This window comes from Anolis sagrei, chromosome 3 (assembly GCF_037176765.1).
Source record: "Anolis sagrei isolate rAnoSag1 chromosome 3, rAnoSag1.mat, whole genome shotgun sequence".
NCBI lineage: Eukaryota > Metazoa > Chordata > Lepidosauria > Squamata > Dactyloidae > Anolis > Anolis sagrei.
The window spans coordinates 27,746,849-27,772,199 of NC_090023.1; the positions used below are offsets into that span (position 1 = coordinate 27,746,849).

Sequence of the window (25,351 nt, forward strand, 5' to 3'; positions counted from 1 at the left end):
TGGCCAGAATACCCTCATGAAAGCTGGAGTGTTAAATAGCCTCTGAGTGTCTGTCTATATATGTTGTGTGTCTATGGCATTGAATGTTTGCCATGTATATGTACATTGTCCCCTGAGTCCCCTGTGGGGTGAGAAGGGCGGAGTATAAATACTGTAAATAAATAAATAAATATAAGGACAAATCAACAATGAATATTAGTCTCTTAGTCAAAAACAAGGGCCTCCCCCCCCCTCCCCCAGCTCTTCTGCCATCCTTCAGCTCAGTGGCTGCTTTTATCACGGTTGCATTGAGCGGCTGGAGGAGAAGGGTGTTGAGATAAGAGTCTCACTCACTGATGGGGAAGTAGGAGGAGAAGAGAGCTAAAGTCATCTCCTTCGTCACTGTGTACCTTCTCAATTCAAAAATAAAGTATCAAGGGACAAATTACCACTACAAACAATAGTGTATGAGCATATTAATATACTTTATCATGTTCACCTTTATTTTCTAGGGGACTCCTTCTACCAAAGATGGCAGTTGAAGAACATGGATTGGAAAGAACAGATTTTGGGAACTTGGGCAGTGGAATTTATTTCAGCAATTCCCTCAGGTGTGAAGCACTGAATGTATAATAACTGTGGTTGAGATCTTAGCAGTTCAAGCATAGTGTTATCAGCATCATTTTTATAACATACATTTCAGAGCTATTTTGCATGCTTTCCCAGACATTTTGGGGTCCCAGTGTGGGGGACTGTGTTGATATTGCCCCATAGCCTCAAGATTACCAGCGCTTGTCTCTCAGGTCCTATCTATGCTGCCATATAATCCAGAATGGTGTTGGAATGGTTGGTCCACGAGGTCTCTTCCAACTCTCTGATTTATGATTCTACGGGTTGGATAGTGAGGTTACAATAGATAGACCAGAAAGAACGATGCATGCTGTGGTGGGTTCCTTGGAGGAATGGCCATATCAACATACATTAGTAAAGATAAAGGTTTTCCCTGACATTAAGTGTTGTCATGTCCAACTCTGGGGTTGGTGCTTTCTTCAATTTCTAAGCCAAAGAGCCGGCGTTGTCCATAGACACCTCTTAGGTCATGTGGCCAGCATGACTTCATGGAGCGCCGCTACCTTCCCACCAAAGCAGTACTTACCATAGGTTGGCAGAAGCTGGGCCTAATAGCAGGAGCTCACCCTGCTCCCTGTATTTGAACCACCAACCTTTTGGTCAGCAAATTTAGCAGATCAGTGGTTTAATCTGCTGCACCACCAGAGGACCCTATCAAAATGCATTAAATAGTGGAAAAACCACAAGAATACTATAAACAATGACAAACACATAAGTCTGTTGTAATGTATCATATGGAGCCTATATATATATATGGTTTTCTTATGGCTTCCTCATTTAGATATTAAACAGAGTGGGACATCTTAATTTTGCAGGTGAAATTTTCTGTTTACCTCTCTTTGGTCCATCTCCCTCAGATGTTTTTCTCCTGGGCTGTCTTACTATGGGTATATCATAGCAAATGGCTCAAGTATCTAAATCTGCTCCAGGTTTAGTCTTTATCTGTGGTGCTGAATATATTCCTTTGATGCAATTGTATACTTTAGATAATTGTTCTAAAGTTCAAAACCCAGAATACTTTCCATACCATGCTGACATCATAACTAAGATCCTTTCCTGATTTTGGAGCCGTGTTGGAGGGTGGGATGTCCAGGGCAACAAAGAAGGGACTATTGAAAATATTTTAAAACCTTCATAAGTGTAATCCTTTCTGTTAACAGTACGAGCATAAAATACTCTCAAACAAGTAAAACAGACGGAGCTCGATTACTTGTGATTTGTGACGTAGCACTTGGATCTTGTTGGGACACACATCAGACAAACCATTCATTAACTGCACCACCACCAGGCTATGACAGTGTGCATGGAGTCAGTAAGAAAAAAGACAGAAAATCATCTTTTGAGGTACCAATTCCAGTATTCTGTTTGCCATAATTGTTTTCCTTACAAAAAAACTCATAAGAGTTTGATAAGCCCCTGCAGATAGTTTAAAACATGTTTGTAGAGATAATAAGAATAGGTATAACACAGGCATGTGGTTTTGGTAGTAGGTTTTTTGTTTTGTTGTTGTTGTTTTTTGTGTCACGAGCAACTTGAGAAACTGCAAATCGCTTCTGGTGTGAGAGAATTGGCTGTCTGCAAGGACGTTGCCCAGGGGACGCCCAGATGTTTTGATATTTTACCATCCTTGTGAGGAGCTTCTCTCAGGTTCCCCCCATGAGGAGCTGGAGCTGACAGAGGGAGCTCATCCGTGCTCTCCCCGGATTCGAACCTACAACCTGTTGGTCTTCAGTCCTGCCAGCACAGGGGTTTAACCCACTGCGCCACTAGGGTAGTGGTAACAGTAGTGTAAATGTATAACCCTTCTTCACAAACCTAGCCACTGCACTACACCATCTCACATTTACACCATTTGGTAGTGGTAACAGTAGTGTAAATGTGAGCTGGTGTAGTGCAGTGGCTAAGTTTGTGAAAAAGGGTTCTAGTTTGGATATGTCTTATCTAGTTCCCAGTCTTGTTTTCCCATCTAAAGTAAGGGATTGATAATATTGACATACTCTGCAGGATCATTGGAAAGAATTTTAGAGATTGTTGGGCTGAAACATTCAATAGGAAGAATTCAAAATACTGCTTACGATCTCTAAAGCCCTGTATGTCGTAAGACCAGACTATTGAAGCACCATATCTTTCTTGAAAGTGCAACACCACTGGCACTGAAGGGCCAAGAAGGCTTCACAGCAAGCAATTATTGGGTTGGCTAGTGTGACCTAAAGTGTCCTTTTCTGCTGGTCCTGATCAATCTGCAATTAAACTTCTACTGTTGGGGATGTTTCTCCACCTCTTCTCTTCTCATCAGTCCTCTCTGTTGCGCATAGCGTGTTTCAGTCAGGTCCAATGTAGAAGACACAATAACATTGCACTCAGGCAAGAGGGAAAAAACCAGAAAAGCTTTACTCTTATCAGTAGAGTTAAAACATAAACTTGCAATGTTGCAAACAAAACAAACAGTGCAACAAACTTGCATAATCCTTGTAAGCAATACAGAATAAGGCTTCTTCATCATCATCCAAATGAGAGAGCAGTAGAAATGGTAGAGCAAAAACTAAACTGTATTCTAAAACCCATACAGTTATACCCCACCGGGTGCGGACCAAACTTACTAGTTGACCTACATTAGCAGCTGCACATAATAATCAACAGTATAAGGTTTTCTTGAACACACACACACATACTTGATCCTGTTACAACTTATTGTAACACTCTTTATTCTTCCCTAGAATGAAGCTGGTTTAGACTAGCACCCAGAGTACCTTATTGAACGGGTAGGCTTATTAATAAAAGACCCTCTCCATAAATGCACAGCAGAGTAACTTATTAGCAATAGTGTGACCCAGCACCAGTAGCCAAAAGGGATAAAAAGAACAAAAACACACAGACCAATGTTATCTCTTCCATAGGAAGCTTTTTTATATATATAAATAAAGAAAATATTTGCATAAAAAGTATACTTTCCTCTTTGCTTCCATGCTGGGCTTTTTTCTCATAAAGATAAACAGCTTCGCTCACACAGAGCCTCTTCTCACACCGAATTTATACAGGAGCTCCACACAGTAGCTTTATACACAGAGCAGCCTTCACACAGGAGCTTCACACAGTAACGTTTTACACCACACCTGCCTTCTTACATGATGGCCTTCAACCTAGGGCTTCTCTCTGTGAAACTTCTGACACCAGGCGTACTCACACCAAGGCCTACTAACACTGAGGCCTTTCTCCCACTGAGGCCTTCTCACACTGAGGGCTTTCTCAGACAGACACCTCTCATATACTGAGGCAAACTAACACCAAGGCCTTCTCATACTGAAGCCTACTAACACACTGAGGCCCTTCTCCCACAGAGACCTCTCACAAACTGAGGGAAATTAAGCTACAGGCACACCTGCTTATATTGAATTACAGCTTTTGCCCAGTTATTGCATCCATTTAACCCTTTCAGTGCTTGACTCAGGTTTTGGTAATTAAAAATACCTACTTAGTTAATTTTTAATATTTCTGACATACTTTTCCTATCTTAGAGTGGAGTTCCTACAATTAAGCATTTACTTTTTTTCCTTTAAGACATTGATGCATCTGAAGAGTGTACATAATGAAAGCTTAGTATGAGTTAGTCTTTCATTTTAATTCATGCGCTGATTTTTGTGTGTGTGTCAGAAGCGACTTGGAAACTGAAACCTTACATTTTCAGGATGGTTACTAGAATGATCCATGCCCACATGGGCAAATCTCTCATGCTACAGTAGACATTTATATCTCCTCATTGCGTATTGCAGTATCTAATGTGTTCTTTCTATTTTGGGTGACTTTTGAGTTCAGATTCATTCTGGATTTAGTCTAGCTATTTTGGATATTTTGTCACTTTTGAATGTCAACAGCTCATAAGTGCAATCATCCCAACATCTTTTCTGTTCTCTCTATTCTTCCAAGGGTGATGAATTTGTGGTGTACAAAACTAGTCAGGTCAGAATCAAATATGTGGTCAAGTTTACCCTTGCACATGACAAAGTAAAGGAGTTCCATCCTGTAATTCAGACTGAGTTAGAAGATGAGTTCCCTTCTCTTGACCAACCACAGCCTGAAGGTAAGATATATTTTAAGGAAATAAATTAACGTATGAGCATTGGGTCTTTTTATTTGATTTGCTCTGTTCTTTGAGGTCTTACATTTGAAAGACAGAAACTTGGGGAAAGTTAGGCATCTGTTGAACTCCAGGCAAGATTTTGAGGGGGGAAAAGTAAGAGGCTGTGATTATCCCTATCCTCTTCACAAGCTAAAATAATTAATATGGCCCCTCTTAAAAGCTTCTATCATTACCCTATCAGTGCAATTTGCTGGCCAACTTGCTTCTTATCGTCTAATTAACTGACTTCAGACAGTTGTTTCTGCTTCAGTAGCAGCTCTTAAATCCAGTGCCTAATTTTACATGGTCAAACATTCCTTTGGATTGGGTTGTAGGTTTTTTCGGGCTATATGGCCATGTTCTAGAGCAGGGGTCCCCAAACTACGGCCCGCGGACCATATGCGGCCCGCCAAGGGCCTTTATCCGGCCCGCGCGGCCTGTCCTGGCCTGTCCAAAGCCCCTCGCCGCCGCCGCCAATGGCGTCTGCTCTGCTGCGCTTCTCCCTCCACAGGCTTCTCCATCCCGTGTGGAAGGAGAAGCTTGTGGAGGGAGAAGCGCAGCAGAGCGGACGCCATCCATTCCTCTGTAACAGACGATCCCTGGTGGCAAGGAAGGCGTGCGCAAACGGTGGAGGCGGCACCGGGTGGGCGTGGCCAAGCAATGCTGGCTTCCCGGCCTGGAAGCCTGGCCACGCCCACCCGGCGCCGCCTCCACCGTTTGCGCACGCCTTCCTTGCCACCAGGGATCGTCTGTTACAGAGGAATGGATGGCGTCCACACTGCTGCGCTCTCTGTTCTCCGTGGAAGAGCAGAGAGTGCTTCTCCCTCCACAGGCTTCTCCATCCCGCGCTGCTCTGGAAAGGTTTGGCCCAAATCTATTGTTGATGAGGTTCAGAATGCTCTGTGATTGTAGGTGAACTACAAATCCCAGCAACTACAATTCGCAAATGTCAAGATTCTATTTCCCCCATACTCCACCAGTGTTCACATTTGGGCATATGGAATATTCGTGCCAAGTTTGGGCCAGATCTTTCATTGAATCCACAGTGATTTATGGAGGCAGGTGAACTACAACTCCAAAACTCAAGGTCAATGCCCACCAAACCCTTCCAGTATTTTCTGTTGTTCATGGGAGTTCTGTGTACCAAGACTAGTTCAATTCCATCATTGGTGGAGTTTAGAATGCTCTTTGATTGCAGGTGAACTATAAATCCCAGCAAATACAACCCCCAAATGCCACCAGTGTTCACATTTGGGCATATTGAGTATCAGTGCCAAGTTTGGTCCAGATCCATCATAGTTTTGAGTCCACAGTGATCTCTGGATGTAGGTGAACTACAACTCTAAAACCAAAGGACACTGCCTACCAAACCCTTCCAGTATTTTCTCTTGGTCATGGGAGAACTGTGTGCCAAGTTTGGTTCAATTCCATCGTTGGTGGGGTTCAGAATGTTCTTTGATTATAGGTAAGCTATAAATCCCAGCAACTACAACTCCCAAATGACAAAATCATTTTTTTTTAGTGAAGGACATACATTGGGGTGTTAGGTATCCAGTGGTTTTTGAGTTCTGTTAATCCCACAAACGAACATTACATTTTTTATTTATATAGATTTATTTCCTATATTGATACCCTGCCCTTCTCCCCCTGAAAGGAGACTCATGCTTACATATGCCAAAAACCACTTTCAAAAAGACAGAAAATAGAATGCTTTCCTCATTTTAATTGGAACTATTTTATCTCCAGAAATGCTAAAACCATGCTTTATGTTCAGATTGTAACAATAAAAATACATCATGCATATCAGATATTTACATTACAATTCATAACAGTAGCAAAATAGGACATATGCAGTGTGCATAGGAATTTGGTCATCATTTTTTTTAAAAAAAACTATAGTCCGGCCCTCCAACGGTCTGGGGGACAGTAATCCGGCCCCCCGTTTAAAAAGTTTGGGGACCCCTGTTCTAGAGGCATTCTCTCCTGACTGCATCTATGGCAAGCATCCTCAGAGATAGTGAGGTCTGTTGGAACTAGGAAAATGGGTTTATATATCTGTGGAATGACCAGAGTGGGACAAAGGACTCTTGTCTGCTGGAGCTAGGTGTGAATGTTTCAACTGACCACCTTGATTAGCATTTGATGGCCTGGCAGTGCCATCAAGCCTTCGACAATGTTTTTAGATTGTTCCAGGAGGATATTTTTCCTAGGATTCAAAACTGCACATGAGAAGTAGAAAACGAATAGAGACTTCCTACTTGAGGAAAGATCGAGGAGTTAAAATAATCTTCCTCCAGCAACACACTGCTGAGCGCAAGTCAGGATCCAATTCTTTGTTCTTTTCTTTAAAGAAATTCATTTAAGTGTCATTTCCCACCTGGATCCAGAATGTAATTTTCACTTCATCAAGTTCTATGATTCTTGCTGGATTATTTCTAAAGTGTAAAAACCTGAGCAAGAATGGAAAAGCTTCTTTGGGAAATAAACCCTGAAATATATAAGCAATCAGCATGCTATAGTATGCCATGCGCTTCATCTGGAGTGCCTCAAAGCCCATTTCACTGGCCTATGATCAGCAGTCATATGGCGCGAGCAATAAACCTATGCCTGGATTTCTCCTACCTTCCTTCCTGTCTTCCTTTAACTTCTTTTTTTTCTCCTAGGCAGCAAAATTGCCTTTTCAGGTAATGGTGCATCTATAATGTAGAATTAATGCAGTTTGCTGTCACTTTAACTGTCATGGCTCAATTACTATGGAATCCTGGGAGCTGTAGTTTGGTGAGGCAGAAAAGGCTAGAGAAGGCTACAAATCCCATGATTCCATAGCCTTGAACCATGGCAGCTAAAGTGGTGTCAAACTGTATTAATTGTACAATGTAGATGCACTTTTAGCTGTGCCCTTAATGTTCTTAGGCCCCATCTATATTGCCATGTAATCCAGATTATCAGATCAGATAATCCACATTATTTGCTTTGAACTGGATTATGAGAGTCTATGCTGCCATATAATCCGGTTCAAATCAAATAATCTGGATTTTATATGGTAGTGTGGAAGGGGCCTTAGAATATGAAGGCAGAAAATCCCACAATATCTGCTTTGAACTGGGTTATCTGAGACCACACTGCCATATATTCCAGTACAAAGCAGATAACGTGGGATTTTATTTTGCTATGTGGAAGGAGTGAGAATTGTAAAATATTTCTTTTGATTTCTAACAATTAAGTGGATGTGCCATAAATAATTAATAGTTTTTCCCCCCTTTAACTTTCCTTATTTAGATTATGAACTGCCAAACGAAGATAAGCGAACAAAAGTAATTTCTGGTCTTCTGGATAGATCTGGAAATCCAATTCCTCTTAGAAATCTTCACATCAAGGGAAAAATCATAGACTTTGCAGGACAGGTAACCTACATGGTTTGTGTTGAAAAGTTTTTGAATTGAATGGTTTAATGGTTTGATGGCTTTTTGTTTTTCTTTTTTAGTTTTGTTTGTTTGTTGTTAAAATGCAAAAGGGGAGTGTTGTTTTTCACTTCAACAAAGAGTACTTCTGAGCAAAGAGAAATGTGTTTGATGTCTCATTAGCAAGGATTTTAAATTTTAGTTTCAGAAAGTACTGTATAACATATTTTACCATCTCATTTTTAACTTTAACAGCACAAATTTAGATTTATGAAGGCCATTGGGGACTGAACAAAAACATGGCTAAAAGGTTTAAAATAATACCTATGGGTTGTCTTTTTTTTAACTACCTCATCACACTAGAGAATGAATCCATTTAAAATCTGGTTTCTGCCTCCTGCAGAATTCTGGGGTTTGTAGTTTAGTGAGGCTGTTAAAGGCTCTTCCCTAAAATACAAACTCCATAATTCTGTAGGAGGCAGAAACTGGATTTAAAGTGGATTCATTCTCTAGTGTGATGAGGTCCTAGCCTTATTTTTGAAGCTTTGTGCTTCTGGACTCAAATCGCTTTTATAGAAGGTTTGCCAATATAGAATCATAGAATCATAGTGTTGGAGGAGACCTCATGGGCCATCCAGTCCAACCCCCTGCCAAGAAGCAGGAAAATCACCTTCAAAGCACGCCCAACAGATAGCCATCCAGCCTTAGTTTAAAAGCATCCAAAGAAGGCATCTCCACCACATTCAGAGGCAGAGAGTTCCACTGCTGAACAACTCTCTCATGTTCAGGTGGAATCTCCTTGAGAGAGAAAATGCTTTCATACATCATATTGGGGAACCACAGTTTACTTGGTATCTGCCCATCCTAATTAGTACTTTATTGCAACTTGTTTTTCACATTATATTGGTAGTCATATTGTATCACAGTTCTGGAAGGTAGGCAGGATATCAGCAAACAAACAAACCAAATACTAGGCTTGTGCAATTCGCCTGGAGGGTGATCAATTTTGTTATCTGAATTGCATTGGCCACCCATATCCATTTTCAGGAACCTTTTGAAAATCAGCTAGATAGCCGAAATATCTGGGAAGATCCGGCCCATTGGCGGCAATGGGGAACTTACGAGGCTCACCTTTCAGTTCCTGGTATTCTTTCCTATTTTCCTCTCAAAGGAGTCTGGGTTTGAAGAAAGGGAATAAGGAAGCATCCTTCCCAGAACCCTTTTCTTTCTTCCTTTCAAGGAAGTCCAGGTTTGAGCAACAGTGTTAAGAAAAGCAGTACATAAGATATGTCACGGCATTCTTCTATTCTGATTGACCCAACAGGCAGGGCTGACAGGGAAACCCCATGCAAGCAGTACACAACAACCTAAACAGATATCATGTGATTCCAAATAGGGGAGGAAGAGCCGTAATCGGCTGCCACGTGGCCCTGTTACGTACGAAAAAATGTGACCGCTGAGCACTTACCGTTATGGCCATCCGAACAAGCCGAATTGGCCAAAGGGAACCAACCAAATCTGTGCGAAAACCTACAAAATACTTTTCTTTCTTTCAGATTGTGATATTTCAGACGTATGAAAATCAAACTGACAGCCCCATTGAAGCCAAATACGTCTTTCCTTTGGATGACACAGCTGCCGTATGTGGATTTGAAGCTTTCATTAAAGGGAAACATATAATTGGAGAGGTAAGAGAAGGAGAGGTTGTTGTAGGCTCCTAGGCAATCAAGTGTTTTTGTTGTTGTTGCCACAGCGAGGATCTGCCTCTAAGTTAAGCCTGTTAAGAATATTTGGTGTGTACTTCCCTCTACCCTCAATTTCCCCACAGTTTGAACAAGATATTGTGCGAAATTGAGTTTTTTCTCCTTTCTAAAGCAAATAATACAGCAAGACAGGATTACCAATCACAAAGCTAATTTGTTGTGTGCCTTCAACTCATTTCTGACTTATAGCAACCTTATTACAAACTTCCTTTTCGACTAGATTTGTTCAGAGGGGTTTGCTTTGTCGACTTCTGAGCCTAAGACTTGGCCACGGTGGCCCACGTTCTCGTTACATCTAGGATACACTACTGCAATGCACTCTACGTGGGGTTGCCTTTGAAGACTGCTCAGAAGCTTCAAATAGTCCAACGAGAGGCAGCCAGGTTAATAACTGGGGTGGTATACCGGGAGCATACAACTCCCATGTTACGCCAGCTCCACTGGCTGCCAGTTTGCTACCGGGCACAATTCAAAGTGCTAGCTTTGGCCTATAAAGCCCTAAATGGCCCCGGCCCAATTTACCTGTCCGAATGCATCTCCCCCATGAACCATCGCAGAGATTAAGATCCTCCAGGGAGGCCCTTCTTTCCATCCCACCATTGTCACAGGCGCGATTGGTGGGGACGAGAGACAGGGCCTTCTCGGTGATGGCTCCCCGGCTATGGAACTCCCTTCCTGGTGAGATCAGGTCGGCCCCCTCCCTCTTGTTCTTTAGAAGGATGGTAAAAACTTGGCTGTGGGACCAAGCTTTTGGGACAGGGCAATAAAGCAGCAATAGGAAAGATTATCAGGCCAATTAAATTTGACGCTGATGACTAGGACGGTTTTAAATGGTGTATTTTAACATTGAGATAAATGTTTTTAATGTTTATGTATGTGTATATGAATTTGCATCCCGGCATTGAATGTTTGCCGTAGATATGCTGTGCTCCGCCCTGAGTCCCCTTTGGGGTGAGAAAGGCAGAATATAAATGTTTTAAATAAATAAGAGAGTGTGGCTGAGTGTAGATTCGAACCCTGGTCTCCAGACTCAAAGCATGTGCTGTAGAATCCCTGGGATTTGTAGTTTGACGAGGCACTACCCCTCTTTAGCAGAGAAGGCTTGTGGCCTTGTAAAACTACAAGTCCTGATTCTATAGCATTGAGCCAAAGGCAGTTAACATGGTGTCAGATTGTATTACATCAATAGTGCAATTGCATCAAAAGTGAGGGCAAAAAAAGTCCTATACTTCACTTCTCAGGTGATCTAACGTGGTGGAACAAGGATTTTTTTCCAATGTGTCAAACAACAGGACTATATTTATGTCCATTGGTTGAGACTTTGTAGACTACTAGTTTATAGTTGAAGAATTGGCTCCTGCTCAGAGACCATCAGTTAGGGTGACACTGATGCACACTGCTTTGGGCTTATTGAATGAAGAGAGGAACTAAATGTAACTTATGAACAATTACTATGTCAATTGTCTGTATTGACCACCCATGGATAGGTTGGAAATACCCTTTTTTTTACCTTGTGTGTGTTTTAATTTGTGTATAATAGAATATCTTGTTCTTCAAAACATTTCAACAGGTGAAAGAAAAAGAAAAAGCACACAAAGAATACAGAGACGCTGTCAGTCAGGGACATGGAGCTTATCTGATGGATCAGGATGCTCCTGTAAGTGGAACATGATTATTTAATCGTATGACGTCAGTAAGCCTTGTGTGTTGCACACAAAAGACATAAAAACGCTGTCAACAGCATGGTTAATGCAGAACTAATGCCTTGCCCAGAGCAAAGTTGTAGATTTTATATGTATACCAGCATTGCCCAGGTGTTAGGAAGGCCACTGTCCGCTTGCTTTCACTCTTCTCCAGCTTTGGGAATGCTCTGGCATATTTTTTTTTCATGTCAGGAGCAACTTGAGAAGCTGCAAGTCGCTTCTGGTATGAGAGAATTGGCCGTCTGAAAAGATGTTGCCCAGAGGACACCCAGATGTTTTTGATGTTTTACCATCGTTGTGGGAGGCTTCTCTCATGACCCCACATAATAATAATAATAATAATAATAATAATAACAACAACAACAACAATACTTTATTTGTACCCCGCTACCATCTCCCCAAGGGATTTGGTGCGGCTTATGTGAGGCCAAGCCCGCAATACATCAATAAACAGAACATCAATAAAATGGGGAGCTGGAGCTGACAGAGGGAGCTCATCTGCACTCTCCCCAGATTTGAACCTGCGACTTGTTGGTCTTCAGTCCTGCCGACACAAGGGCTTAACCCATTGTACTACCGGGGGCATATTCTCTTTGTGACGCTTTCTTTCTTTTCTCCATTTCCTTCATATGCCTTTCATTCTTCTTCACTTGCTCTCCCTGCCTTCCTTTCCTTCCCTTCCCTTCCTTTCTCTTCCCTTCCTTTCTTTCCCTTTTTTCTTTCCCCTCTGCTCTGGGCCCAAAAGTGGTGGTTTTTATAGTTCAAACCCCTCATTTATTTTAAGTTGGATAATGAATAGAGCCCCCAGTGGCACAGTGAGCTGTTGAACTTGCTGACCAAAAGGTCGGCAGTTCAAATCAGGGGAGCCAGGGGTGAGCTCCTGCTGTTAGCCCCAGCTTCTGCCAACCTAGCAATTCAAAACATGCAAATGTGAGTAGATCAATAGATACTGCTCTGGCAGGTAGGTAATAGTGCTCCATGCCGTCATGCCGGCCACATGACCTAGGAGGCGTCTATGGACAACGCTGGCTCTTCGGCTTAGAAACGGAGATGGACACCACCCCCCAGTGTCAGATATGACTAGACTTAACGTCAAGGAGAAACCTTTACCTTTACTAATGAAGGGTATGTGTACCGAGGTTGGTCTAGATCCATCAAACTATATAGCAGCCTTTGTGGTTCCAACCAACCAACTAACTAATATACATACATTGACTTCTTTATATATAGACTATGTGTTCGTCAAATATGTATTAGGTTAGCAGCTTGAGCTCATGTACCAAATTCAAGTTGGCCTTCCGTGTGCACAAGTGTGTGTGTATACACACATGTTGCCAAGAGGCAGAAAAGAGGAGGGGGAAATGACATCAGTATCAGAGAGACCATATTTTGCCTCCTATCAGTCAATAGTCTGCAGTTACTTATGGTTTTCACCAGCTACACTATTACTCCTTCCATGCTGTATGGTATTACAGAGATACTCCTCAGTAGAGACAGGGCTCACAGGGGCAAAGTGTCATGACTTCTTGATCTACCATCACCTTTAAGTTCCTCTTTTCCTATTCATCTTAGTGGCAATCCTCACAACTCATCCTATTTTCTTTACAACTGTATATTGTTTTGTGCTACTCCCCCCTCCCCACCCCCAGCTGAACAATACTAGACTTCTCAGTGAAATTCTTTTAAAGAAGTGTTGATTTATTTGTTGATATGGATGTTTAATATGTTTTTCCTCATAGGACATATTTACAGTGTCAGTTGGAAACTTGCCTCCTTCAACCAAGGTACTCATAAAAATCACCTACGTCACAGAGCTCAGTTACGATTCTGGATCCTTTTCCTTTCACCTGCCTGCCGCTCTGACTCCTTGGCAACAAGACAAAGCATTAAATGAAAACACACAGGTTAGTGTCATTCCCCTTAGAAACTCAAACTCCTGAGATGCTCTCTTTCAGAAAGTTTCAGGACTGGAATAGAAAAAGGTTTTAAGGATCTGAAATATTTACTTGTTGGAAGTCCATATCAATGTGTTTCCTGTTTGTGACATGCGATTAATTTGTTTACTAGCAGAAGTAATCAACTTGATTAGAAAGTATTTATCCTCCTCTGGCCCCTCTCCTCACTCTCCTCCTTGTAGACCACATGTGTCAAACTCAAGGCCTATGGGCCAAATCCGGACCACCATGTTGTTCTATGTGGACCTCCAGATGCTGGACTGCAACTCCCGTATTTCTCATCATTAAATATCACGAATAGAGCTGGTGGGAGTTGTATACAGTTACATATGGAAGGCTGCAATTTGTTCTGTTCAGTTAGGAAAGTGGGGTTTGAATTTCGATGCAAGACTTCTGGATATGATATCTGACTTTCACCTTTCCTCAACCAAGCGCTGTTGGGTTACAATTCCCATTATCCCCAGTCCACATAGAAGATAATCAAAAGTGGTTGCAGTTTTCATTCAATAATATCTAGGGACCCAAATTAGCTAAAAACTAAAGACCGCTATGTAAAAAAATATAGTTGGCTCTCTGTATCAACAGATTTTCCATCCATAGATTCAACATCCCTTTGAAGGCAACTATAAAGCTGATATGCCCTCAATGTTGCACCTAGCCCTGAAGCACCTCTTCACCCAGCACCACTTCAGAGGCCAATAGTCCAATAATAGAGAGTTTATTGAATAGAGAATATTAAAAAGGGGGAAAGGGTTATATCCAAAAGTAGAAGTGTGATGCAAAAGCAGTCAGAGTTCAATAAAAGTCCTTACGAAATCAATGGAAACTTCACAGGAACTAGAAATCCAAGAACATAACAATAATCCAAGGTAAAATGCAGGAACATGAACATGAACATTTCCAAGGTACATAGGCAAAGGCATGAACATGAAACAAGAATCTTGACAGACAAGAACCAAAGACTTGAAAACTTGGCAAACATGAACAGAAGACGTTTCCCCACAGCAAAGTTTGTTTATTTATTTTCTTTGTATATACCCTGCCTTTCTCTACCCCGAAGGGGACTCAAGGAGGCTTACATATGGCAATTATTCAATGCCTTGAAACATATACAAACATTAAGCTTAAAATCAATTGAATTAAAATATATTTTAAACATTTAAAAGCATTACATTCAGTGTTAAATCATGTCATCCAAATATCATAATCCAAGGCCGTTCCATAATCATTGCACATATTCGAGTATGTTATTGCACTGCGCTATTCTTCAAATGTGTGATCCCAGAGCCAGGGGGTAATCTAATGTCACTAGAGAGTGAGTTCCACAGCCTTGGGGCCACCACTGAGAAGGCCCTGTTTCTCTTTCCCACCAGATGCGCTTATGAGGATGGTGGGACTGAGAGCAGGGCCTCCCTAGATGATCTTACTCTCCGAGGTGGTTCACAGGGGAAGATACATTCAGACAGATAAACTGGGATGGAACCATCTAGGGCTTTATATAAGTTACCTTCTCTGAAATGCCGAGAATCAAACACCTAATTTAAACTCACCAAGGCACTCATGACATCATCCTTGCCACATCTGGATCTGAAACTCCTTTCTCTAATTCTCTGAGAATGTCTTAATTGCCTGCTTTCCACGCCTTGATGCCTGAGATCTAATCTACACTCCCTGGAGACCTCTGCACCCTTTGCATCTCCCCAAGGCCTATTCTCCAGGGAAAGTTCAGTTTCACTTTCCCCGTATGCAAAACATCTGCTAGTTCAGGGTCAGGCAGACTTGTCTCAAGGCTGGCCTGTCTGCAAATCTTCCTGAATGCTCTCAGACACTTCATTCTGAAACCCATCATTGTCATCAGAATCATCTGGCCCTTGCCAGGCTACAACGCTCAATGAAAATGACTTTGACACCCCTACTGTAAACACAGGAACTTTCTATTTTTTGACAGTAAAGGAAAATAGCATATGGAATTGCCTAGCAGTCTTGCAAAGAAATTACTCCAGTCCAACTTTCTGCTTTATGTCTAGGGTAGATTAGGGTCTAAAGATGGCAGCATAGCTACTAACATTCTTGCTATATGCTATTGACACTAAGGAATAGATACCATATGGTTTGAGAAATGTTTTATGTGATGATTGTTCAGAGAAGGCCTTTATTAATTTGCTTTGGAATATCAACTCCATCAGGGTCTGCCTTGTCCTGAAAGATCCAAATCAATCAGTGAAAGAAGGAGAAATCATGTTTTGCTGTGTTTTTATTTATTTATTTGCTGACACAAACATTCTACCCCACAATTAAATGTCATTGTAAATGTCTAAAGATGTTTTAAAAATGTTTTACTCTTTTAAATAGGACTCAGTAAGAAAAGTTGCTATTAGGCAAGTAGGAACAAACATTGGGTAAGTAGATTTATTGACTTTCAATTGTCACAGAAAAAAGATTTCTTTTTAAAAATTATCTTTCCTAATACATCTGTAAACATTTCCGTTTGCTTGGAGTAAGTTGTTTTTAGAACCATAAAACGATGTAATTTCTAAGCAGTGTGCAGTTTGTCCTAAGATATTATATTGCAAGGAAAGAGTCTTAAACACAGTTTCCAATTATGGGGTGATAAATATTTATTTATTATTGATTTACCATATTTATACCCCGCCCCTCCCACCCCAAGGGGGACTCAGGTAGCCATGCACATGTATATTGAAATAAACAATCGCCTCCGCTGCAAACTCACAGTCTGTGTGTGTGTGTGTGTGTGTGTGCCCAGAAAGCTCACCCATACTGAGTTATGGGAAGGAATTCTGGGAAATGAAGTCCAATATTCAAAGAAAGGACAAAAAGGCACGCTCTGTGAGTTAGAAAAGGCTGTCCAGGAAGGCACAATCAAAACACTCCTGAAAATGGCCATCCATTTTTACTTTATAGCAACCCTGGTCTATAATATATCTACAATCTACAATAATAATAATAACTATATATCTATTATAATAATATCTATAAGTCTAATATATATATATATATATAAAACAATAATATCTGTATGTCTATAATAATATCTGTATGTCTGTAATAATAATGTCTATATGCCTATAATAATACATATAGGTGTATAATAATATCCATATGTCTATAATTATAATATCTGTCTGTCAATAATATCTATATATCTATAATATTAATACCTATATGCCTATAATAGCTATGTCTATAATAATAATAATATCTATATACACGTATAATTGTATACATCTATAATAATAATAGCTATATAATATCTATAATAATAATAACAACTATATAATATCTATAATAATAATAATATCTATATGACTATAATAATATCTATAGGTCTGTAATAATATCCATACATCTGTTGCCCGTTTTTGCTCGAAAGATGTTTAGCCCTGTGCTCCTTCTATTTTTTATCAGTTTTATACTAATTCATGCAATGCTTTGAGTCCCCCCCCCCCCAGGGGTGAGATAGGCGGTATATAAATACTGTAAATAATAATAAAATTTTGATATGAAATAAAAAAAACATCTATAATAATACCTATATATCTTTAATAATAATATTTGTGTCTATAATAATAATATCTATATGCCTATAATAATATCTATATGTTTATAACAACAACAACAATACTTATATAATATCTTTGAACTGGGTTATATGGCAATGTGGACTCAGGTAACCCAGGGCCCTTCCACACATCCATATAACCATTTGGCCTCGAGCAGACTGAAAAGGGGCCTCTATTAGGTTGACACTTTGCCACTTCCGTTGTGTATTGATAGCTTAGAAACCAGCTCTTCCTCTTTTCTTTCTTTCCCATTTCTCCACAATGGGCCACAGCAACATGTGGCCGAGTACAGCTAATTACAATTAAAAACTAAGCAATTAAGACATAAATTATTAAAACATCAATTAAAATCACATCATCCAAATCATAATCCAGGGCCGTTCCGTTTGTCAATCACATTGATTCATGATTACATATTGCACTTCTCCAATTCCTTGTCAAAAGCTTAGTCCCAAAGCCATGTCTTAAGTTTTTTTCTGAAGGTCGGGAGAAAAGGGGCTGATCTAATTATGTTGGAGTGGGAGTTCCATGGGCAAGGGACCACCACTGAGAAGGCCCTGTCTCTTGTTCCTACCAGTCACACCTGTGAAAGTGTTGGGACCAAGAGCAGGGCCTCCCCGGATGATCTTAATATCCTAGATCAGTGGTTCTCAACCTGGGGTCCCCTGATGTTTTTGGCCTACAACTCCCAGAAATCCCAGCCAGTTTACCAGCTGTTAGGATTTCTGGGAATTGAAGGCTAAAAACATCTGGGGACCCCAGGTTGAGAATCACTGTCCTAGATGGTTCATAGAGGGAGATACGTTCGGACGGGTAAGCTGGGCCAGAACTGTTTAGGCCCACAGTGGTTCTCAACCTGGGGTCCCCAGATGTTTTGGCCTACAACTCCCAGAAATCCCAGTCAGTTTACCAGCTGTTAGGATTTCTGAGAGTTGAAGGCCAAAAACATCTGGGGACCCCAGGTTGAGAACCACTGGTTTAGGGCTTCATAGGCTAAAGCTAACACTTTGAATTGTACTCGGTAGCAGACTGGCTGCCAGTGAAGCTGACGTAACAGGGGGGTTGTGTGCTCTCTATACCCTGCTCTAAACAGTCTTCAAAGGCATTCCCCCCCCCCCCCCCCGAGCATGTTCAGTAGTTTATTGTGTATTTCTTATCTGGAATTCCAAAATCCAAAATACTCCCAAAATTAGAAATTGTGTCACATGGGTGGCTGGGATAGTGAAACCTTTGCTTGCTGGTAGTTCAGTGTGTATGAACCTTGTTTCATGTGCAAAATTATTTAACATGTTGTGTAAAAAGAAAATAATTCGTGCACAATTTTTGCCTTTCCCAAAGTAACTAAATCAGGCATGGGCAAACTTCGGCCCTCCAAGTGTTTTGGACTTCAACTCCCACAATTCCTAACAGCCCACAAATCTTAACAGCCTACTGAAATCAGAAAAAGATTGTGTGCGTGTGTGTAAGGGAGAGATCATACCAGTTTTGACCTATTATATAATCTTTCATTTCATGACAGTGAATTCTCTTTGCAAATGTCAATTGAAATGCCCTTCAAAATAGAGTCCATTAGGAGTGTGACTCATGAACTGAAAATAAAGGTAAGCAAATTTTATCTCTGGGTTTAAAAGGACTCCTTCATGTTTTTGTATATCTTCTATACCAACATTCTTCTCTTTCTACCCATCTTCTTCCTTCCTACCTACTTCAGAAAACAGACTGCAAAGCAGTTGTCTGTACCAAGGAGGATAGTTCCTTAGGCATGGAAGGCTTTACAATGGAAATCGAAAATAGTGACGTATATTTGCCCAGAATGTGGATTGAAAAGCATCCAGACAAGAAAAGCGAGGTGAGGGGTGGTATGAACATGCCTCTGCTCCTTTCCCTCTCATCCTTCTTCATGAAGTTCTTCATTGCCTTTCTCTCTCTCTCTCTCTCTCTCTCTCTCTCTCTCTCTAGGCATGCATGCTTGTGTTTCAGCCAGAATTTGAAGAGCCATTTGACGCTTTTCATATCAGTGGGGAAACTGTCATTTGCCTTGATAGCTCTAACTCCATGGCCGGTTCAAAAATCCAACATGCCAAGCAAATTGCATTATCTTATTTAAATTCATTTTATGACTCAGAAAAAGTTACTGTGATCAAATTTGGAACAAGTAAGACACTCTATTTTTAAAATTGTTTATGTCACTATTGATTTTTTGTTCTTTATGTGATTTATATGATTTGTATTTTATTGATTGTTTATTGATGATTTGTTTATTGATGTTTTGTTTGATGTACTTTGGGCTTGGCCAGGGGCGGCTCAACCCATTACACAAAATAAGCATTTGCAGTATAGTTGATTTTGCCCAGGGGAGCTCTTGAGGTGCTCTTGGGGAAAAATAGACCTTGACATATGCAAGTTGTAGTTACCGGGATGTATAGTTCACCTACAATCAAAGAGCATTCTGAACTCCACCAATGATGGAATTGAACCAAATATGACACAAAGAACTCCCACGACGAACAGAAAATATATATCAATGATTGGTTGGGGGGGGGGGGCAAAATACTGTTTGTTTACCGTTGAAAATTACCTAGGACCGCCTCTGGGCTTGGCCTCATGTATGCTGCACCGAGTCCCCTGGGGAGATGATAGCGGGGTACAAATAAAGATTATTATTATTATTATTATTATTATTATTATTAATCTGTTTTAAGAGGTCTATCAAGTTTATCTTAGTGGTTGGCTTTTGAGTATTCTGTGGCTAATAAATTGATTTAATGCAAGTTTATATGAATTGATTTGTTTAGCTAATACTCAGATGTGTGGTGCTTTGATTTCCTTTTTCCATTGGAAGACATCTTTGACCAATTTTTTTAAATTAGCTCCATTTATATCAGTTCTGTGTATGTTTGTATAGGATTGTGCCTTAAATCTAGCCTGCCTAATTATTACAAGTATTGCCATTCAATGTGGATTTTTTTGTATTAAGAAAATATTGTAATTTTATTGCACAGATTTTGTTGAGTTTCCTTATAATGTTAAAGACGTTGAAGCTATGAAGAAGTTTATCATGGTACGTGTTTATTTTGTGTATTTAATATATATCTTGAAAGACCAAGATGGCTACTTCTGTCCTGGGTGCTCTTATGGCAGTGGTTCTCAACCTTCCTAATGCCGTGATCCCTTAATACAGTTCTTCATATTGTGGTGATCCCCAACCATAAAATTATTTTTGTAGCTACTTCCTACCTCGTGAAATCTGATCTGGCCATGGTGGTCCATGCCCTAGTCACCTCTAGGTTGGATTACTGCAACGCGCTCTACGTGGGGTTGTCCTTGAAGAATTGGTCCAAAGATTTGCTGCCAGACTACTTACGGGAGCGGGTTACAGGGAGCGGTCTACTCCCCTGTTTAAACAGCTCCACTGGCTTCCAATAAGTTTCCGGTCCCAATTCAAGGTGTGGGTTATCACCTATAAAGCCCTAAACGGTTCGGGACCTGCTTATCTTCGTGACTGCATCCTCCCCTACGAACCAGTGCGTACCTTGAGGTCTTCTGGGGAGGCACTGCGCTCTCTCCCTCCGCCGTCTCAGACATGGTTGGTGGGGAGGAGGGAGAGAACCTTCTCGGTGGTGGCCCCCCGGCTCTAGAACTCCCTCCCTAGGGAGATCAGACAGGCTTCCACTTTGTCCTCTTTCCAGAAACAACTAAAACCTGGATGTTCAAGTGTGCTTTTGATTAAGCAATCCACCAATAATTTTTCCTGTTCCTACTCTAAATTCAGCATTTTACGTCAGCCCCTAGTGCCTACCTCAACACTTTGGATGACAGTATTTCCAGCCCTGTCTTCTTGATTGCTACACTTTCATTGCGCTCCCATTAGAATGTATTATACTTTCTGAATCGGTATCTCAGCTATATTCTCTTTTCAGCTTTATTGCTTTGTCAGTCTTATTGTTTTAATGTGGTATTATTACTCTGTTGTTTTATATTTATCTGATGTTTTATTCACTGTGTTTTATTTGTATTTTGGGCTTGTCCCTTGTAAGCCACCCCAAGTCCCCTTGGGGAGATGGTTGGTGGGGTATAAAAATAAAGTTGTTGTTGTTGTTGTTATTATTATTATTATTATTATCTAACTGTAATTTCACTGCTGTTATGAACTGTAATGTACATATCTGATACGCAGGATGTATTTTCATTCACTGGACCAAATTTGGCACAAATACCGGATACACCCAAATTTGAATACTGGTGGGGTTGGGGGGGATTGATTTTGTCATTTGGGAGTTGTGGTTGCTGTCATTTATAGTTTTCAAGTTGTAGTTCACCTACATCCAGGGAGCACTGTGGACTCAAACAATGATGGATCTGGACCAAACTTGGCACAAATGCTCAATATGCCCAAATGTGAACACTGTTGGGATTTGGGGAAAATAGATCTTGATATTTGGGAGTTGTAGTTGCTGGGATGTATAGTTCACCTACAATCAAAGAGCATTCTGAACCCCACCAACGATAGAATTGGGCCAGACTTCCCACACGGAACCCCTATGATCAACGGAAAATACTGTGTTTTCTGATGGTCTTTGGCGACCCCTCTGACACCCCCCCCCCTTGCGATCCCCAGGTTGAGAAACGCTGCCTTAAGGTCTTTTGCAGTATGCCAAAACATAATACCAGATTGTCCATTTAAAGAATATTCTTATTATCACCTAAATAACTTTTTTTATTTTCTTTGGTCATTAATTTCCCATATTTCTAAGTTTTCTTCTAAAGTAAGCAACATTAATTCCAAAAGAAAACCATTTTTAATAGCATCATTATCGCTATCGCTATCATCGCTATCATTTAAATCACTACTATGATTATGATGTCATCATCATTATTAAATTTTAAGTTTCTGTTGTGAAATTAATTGATTAAATCTAGCTGTGTTTAGCATTGGGAAGGCTGATCATTCATGTTCCTTTAGATAAGGAAAGTTACTTTTTTTTAGGTAGGACTCCCATTATCCACTAGCAGGGAAAATCTAGCAATTGTAGTCTAAACAAGCAACTTTTCCATGTTTTGGTCTGTTGTTGTCTATTGTCTACGTAATGCAGCTTTGACAATACATTCTATTCGGGAATGTTCTTGTTTATGTCTTTGGAGATTAAGTACACTTAATTGTTCCCCAAATGTGGACTGATTTTCCTGCAACTGATCTGGGCATTGATCTAAAATTGGGACCCTTATGATCTAAAATTGATCTAAAATTGGGACCCTGTTTGCCATGTTCATTGACAAGTTGATGAACGAAACTTGAGTAAAGAAAATGAATAATGTGGTTAATCTTGATCACTTGTCGGTCATATCCAAGAGAAATGGTTTTAAATCTAAGTCTGCTTTTTGTTGTGAATGCCTTAGTCTGCTACAGCTACAATGGGAAACTCAGACTTCTGGAAGATTTTGCATTACTTGAGTTTGCTCGTCCCTTCCGAAGGGAAACGCAACATTCTTCTTATATCCGATGGACACATTCAGAATGAAGCCGTGACTCTGCAACTTGTGAAACAGAATGCAAAAGACACTAGAATATTTACATATGGAGTTGGGTAAGTGCTGAATTAATTTTTAAAAATTGTACAAATGAAATTGTAAATATGTAATATGCCATATTGTAATGTTGACCATACCATGAGGCAGAATAAACCATTATCCAGTTTCAGAATGTATTTGTTATAACTTTACAACCAAACTCTCTTTCACACGACACTTAGGGTATTCTGATATCACCTTATATCAGGCCTGTAGAACTTGGCAATAGCGAGGGGCCAAAATTAAAATAGGCTAAACCTCTTTGGGCAGCAGATAGGTTTTCAGTGCCTCACTCAGGGTTTGCAAGAAGGCGCCTTTCTCTTAGAGCCAGCTTGCCTTATATCCTGCACCTTGCAATATCCTAAGATTTATAGTAAGGTGTAGTACTAGATTTCCCTGGCAAATAATTCCAAACAAAACTCCAGATCCCAGGATTTTTCTATGTGGAGAAAAGGAACACTTTCGCTGTGGGTTTTGCCTATCTCAATAGGTAAGAATTTCATGTCCTCGCCACAGAAAATGACCTCACGAGTAAGTGCAAATAATCCTTTCCTCAGGATAGAGCCATGACAGAGTGGTATTAAAGTACTATAATTATGTAATGTGAAAGAGATCTAAGTTTATAATGGAGTTGTGGATATTCCCCATTGAGCTGAAATTATTAAGCTTTTTTGAAAAGTGATACATGACAAGGACTGCAGTTTGACCATTAAGAAGAGGTTATCTGGATCAGAACAAGACACAAGGAGTTCAATATTGTCTTCCACAGTACTCAACAAGATACCTGTGGGAAGCCTACAGCGAGGACAGAGTAGGATCTTCCTACCCATGTTCCCCAGAAACTGAGATGCAAAAGCATTCCATCTCATTGTTACTACAACACTTGGATTTGTGTTAGGAGAGGAAAATTGGGCCAGGTTGAATCTTGGCTAGGGTGCAGATTAACCATTTAGATTTATTTACTTGGGACTTTCATAAAATCATAAAATTGAAAGAGACCACATGGACCATCTAGTCCAAGCCCCTGCCATGCAGGAAGAACACAATCAAAGTACCCCCAACAGATGGCACTCCAACCTCCATTTAAAAGTCTCCAAGGAGGTAGCTTCCACCACACTCCGAGGCAGATTCCACTGCTGAACAGCTCTCACAGTTAGGAAGTTCTTCCTAATATTCAAGAGGAATCTCCTTTCTATAATTTGAACCCATTACTCCAAGCCCTAATCTCCAGGCCAGCAGAAAACAAGCTTACTCCCTCTTTCTTATAATTTTATCCCATTGAGATGGTGAACCAGTACAGAAGCTGAACTTTCTGTATCATACATCATTTCATACCTGTTGCCTGTCTGCCACTTCACCACAATGAAGCCATAGGGCTATTGAGAGTGAAAGCCCCAAGTTGTGTCACGGTCCCAGGACTTAACCTCTATACGATAAAAGTCTGAGGTCATCTGACTTCTGCAGTGGAATCTGCTGCTCTCCCGTGAGGGGAAAATATTTTCTCTACAGTAGACAGTACAGCAGAAAGTACTTTAAAAATAAAACAAAAATAAAAAATAAGGGAATGGGGCAGCACAGCTGGAGGATGGAGTTAGACCACCCATCTGGAAGTGTGGCTTCAAAAGCTGAGACATTGCAATTACACAACACACCATGGTGATGTTTCCCATCATCATGCTGAGAAATGCCCAATATTCTGCACACAGGAATGCTGCAATATATTGACTTGCGTACAATAAGGTCAGGGGGCCCTGGTGGCGCAGCAGGTTAAGCTGCTGAGCTGCTGAACTTGTTGAGTGAAAGATCAGTGGTTCAGATCTGGAGAGCGGCATGAGCTCCCGCTGTTAACCCCAGCTTCTGCCAACCTAGCAGTTCAAAAATATGCAAATGTGAGTAGATCAATAGGTACCACTTCTGTGGGAAATTAATGGCACTCTATGCAGTCATGGTTGCCACATGACCTTGGAGGCATCTATAGACAATACCACCTCTTCAGCTTAGAAATGGAGATGAGCACTAACCCCCAGAGTCAAAACCTTTACCTTTACTTTTACTTTATATAATAAGGTCCTAGGTTATCAAACTATTTCGGCCCTGTTTTTGACTCAAATCGCTGGTCCAGCTATCTCTGTAATGTCCTTTCTGATCAGCAGTAATCCTGTCTTTCACTTGAGCTCTTTTCAGCTGGTGTTAGTAGAGGCTGACACCTATGCTCTTAATAGAGGTACCTGCATCTCATTGTTCGCAGTGTGAGTGTTCAAGTAGATAAGCTTTTGGTATAATTAGACAAACTTGAATCGGAAAATGACCCAGGAACGGCCCAAGACGATGGAACGGATGAGGATTTGAATGAGAGGACATAGTTTTTTTTGTTTTTTAATTGTTATTACGCATTGTCTTTATGTTTAAATGCCCTATAATGTTTCTTTTTGCTTATCAATGTATGTATTTTTATGACATCGAATTGTGCAGACTGCGTATGTTGCCCTGAGTCGCCTTCGGGCTGATATGGGCAGGATAGAAATAATGCAAATAAATAAATAAACAAATATGATTCACCTGAATTCCTTCTGTATTCATTTGCTTAGTCACTGAATTCTGAACCCTCCCAAATACTTCAGCAAGGTTTATCAAGCTTCTATTTCTAGATATTG

General features: G+C 40.6%; 1 protein-coding gene across 2 annotated transcripts in view; it reads left to right on the plus strand.

Moving 5' to 3' along the window:
* The window catches only part of PARP4 (poly(ADP-ribose) polymerase family member 4), a 65,898-nt gene that overhangs the window by 17,825 nt on the left and 22,722 nt on the right, over positions 1–25,351 (plus strand). For both annotated transcript variants that reach the window (XM_067466559.1, XM_067466560.1), the window contains exons 12-24: positions 492–590; positions 1,770–1,953; positions 4,534–4,687; positions 8,006–8,130; positions 9,684–9,815; positions 11,461–11,547; positions 13,333–13,497; positions 15,901–15,947; positions 18,649–18,730; positions 18,841–18,978; positions 19,089–19,284; positions 20,132–20,190; positions 22,527–22,714. In XM_067466559.1, the coding sequence (XP_067322660.1) occupies positions 492–590; positions 1,770–1,953; positions 4,534–4,687; positions 8,006–8,130; positions 9,684–9,815; positions 11,461–11,547; positions 13,333–13,497; positions 15,901–15,947; positions 18,649–18,730; positions 18,841–18,978; positions 19,089–19,284; positions 20,132–20,190; positions 22,527–22,714 (1,656 nt within the window). The remainder of the gene's footprint in view (positions 1–491; positions 591–1,769; positions 1,954–4,533; positions 4,688–8,005; positions 8,131–9,683; positions 9,816–11,460; positions 11,548–13,332; positions 13,498–15,900; positions 15,948–18,648; positions 18,731–18,840; positions 18,979–19,088; positions 19,285–20,131; positions 20,191–22,526; positions 22,715–25,351) is intronic.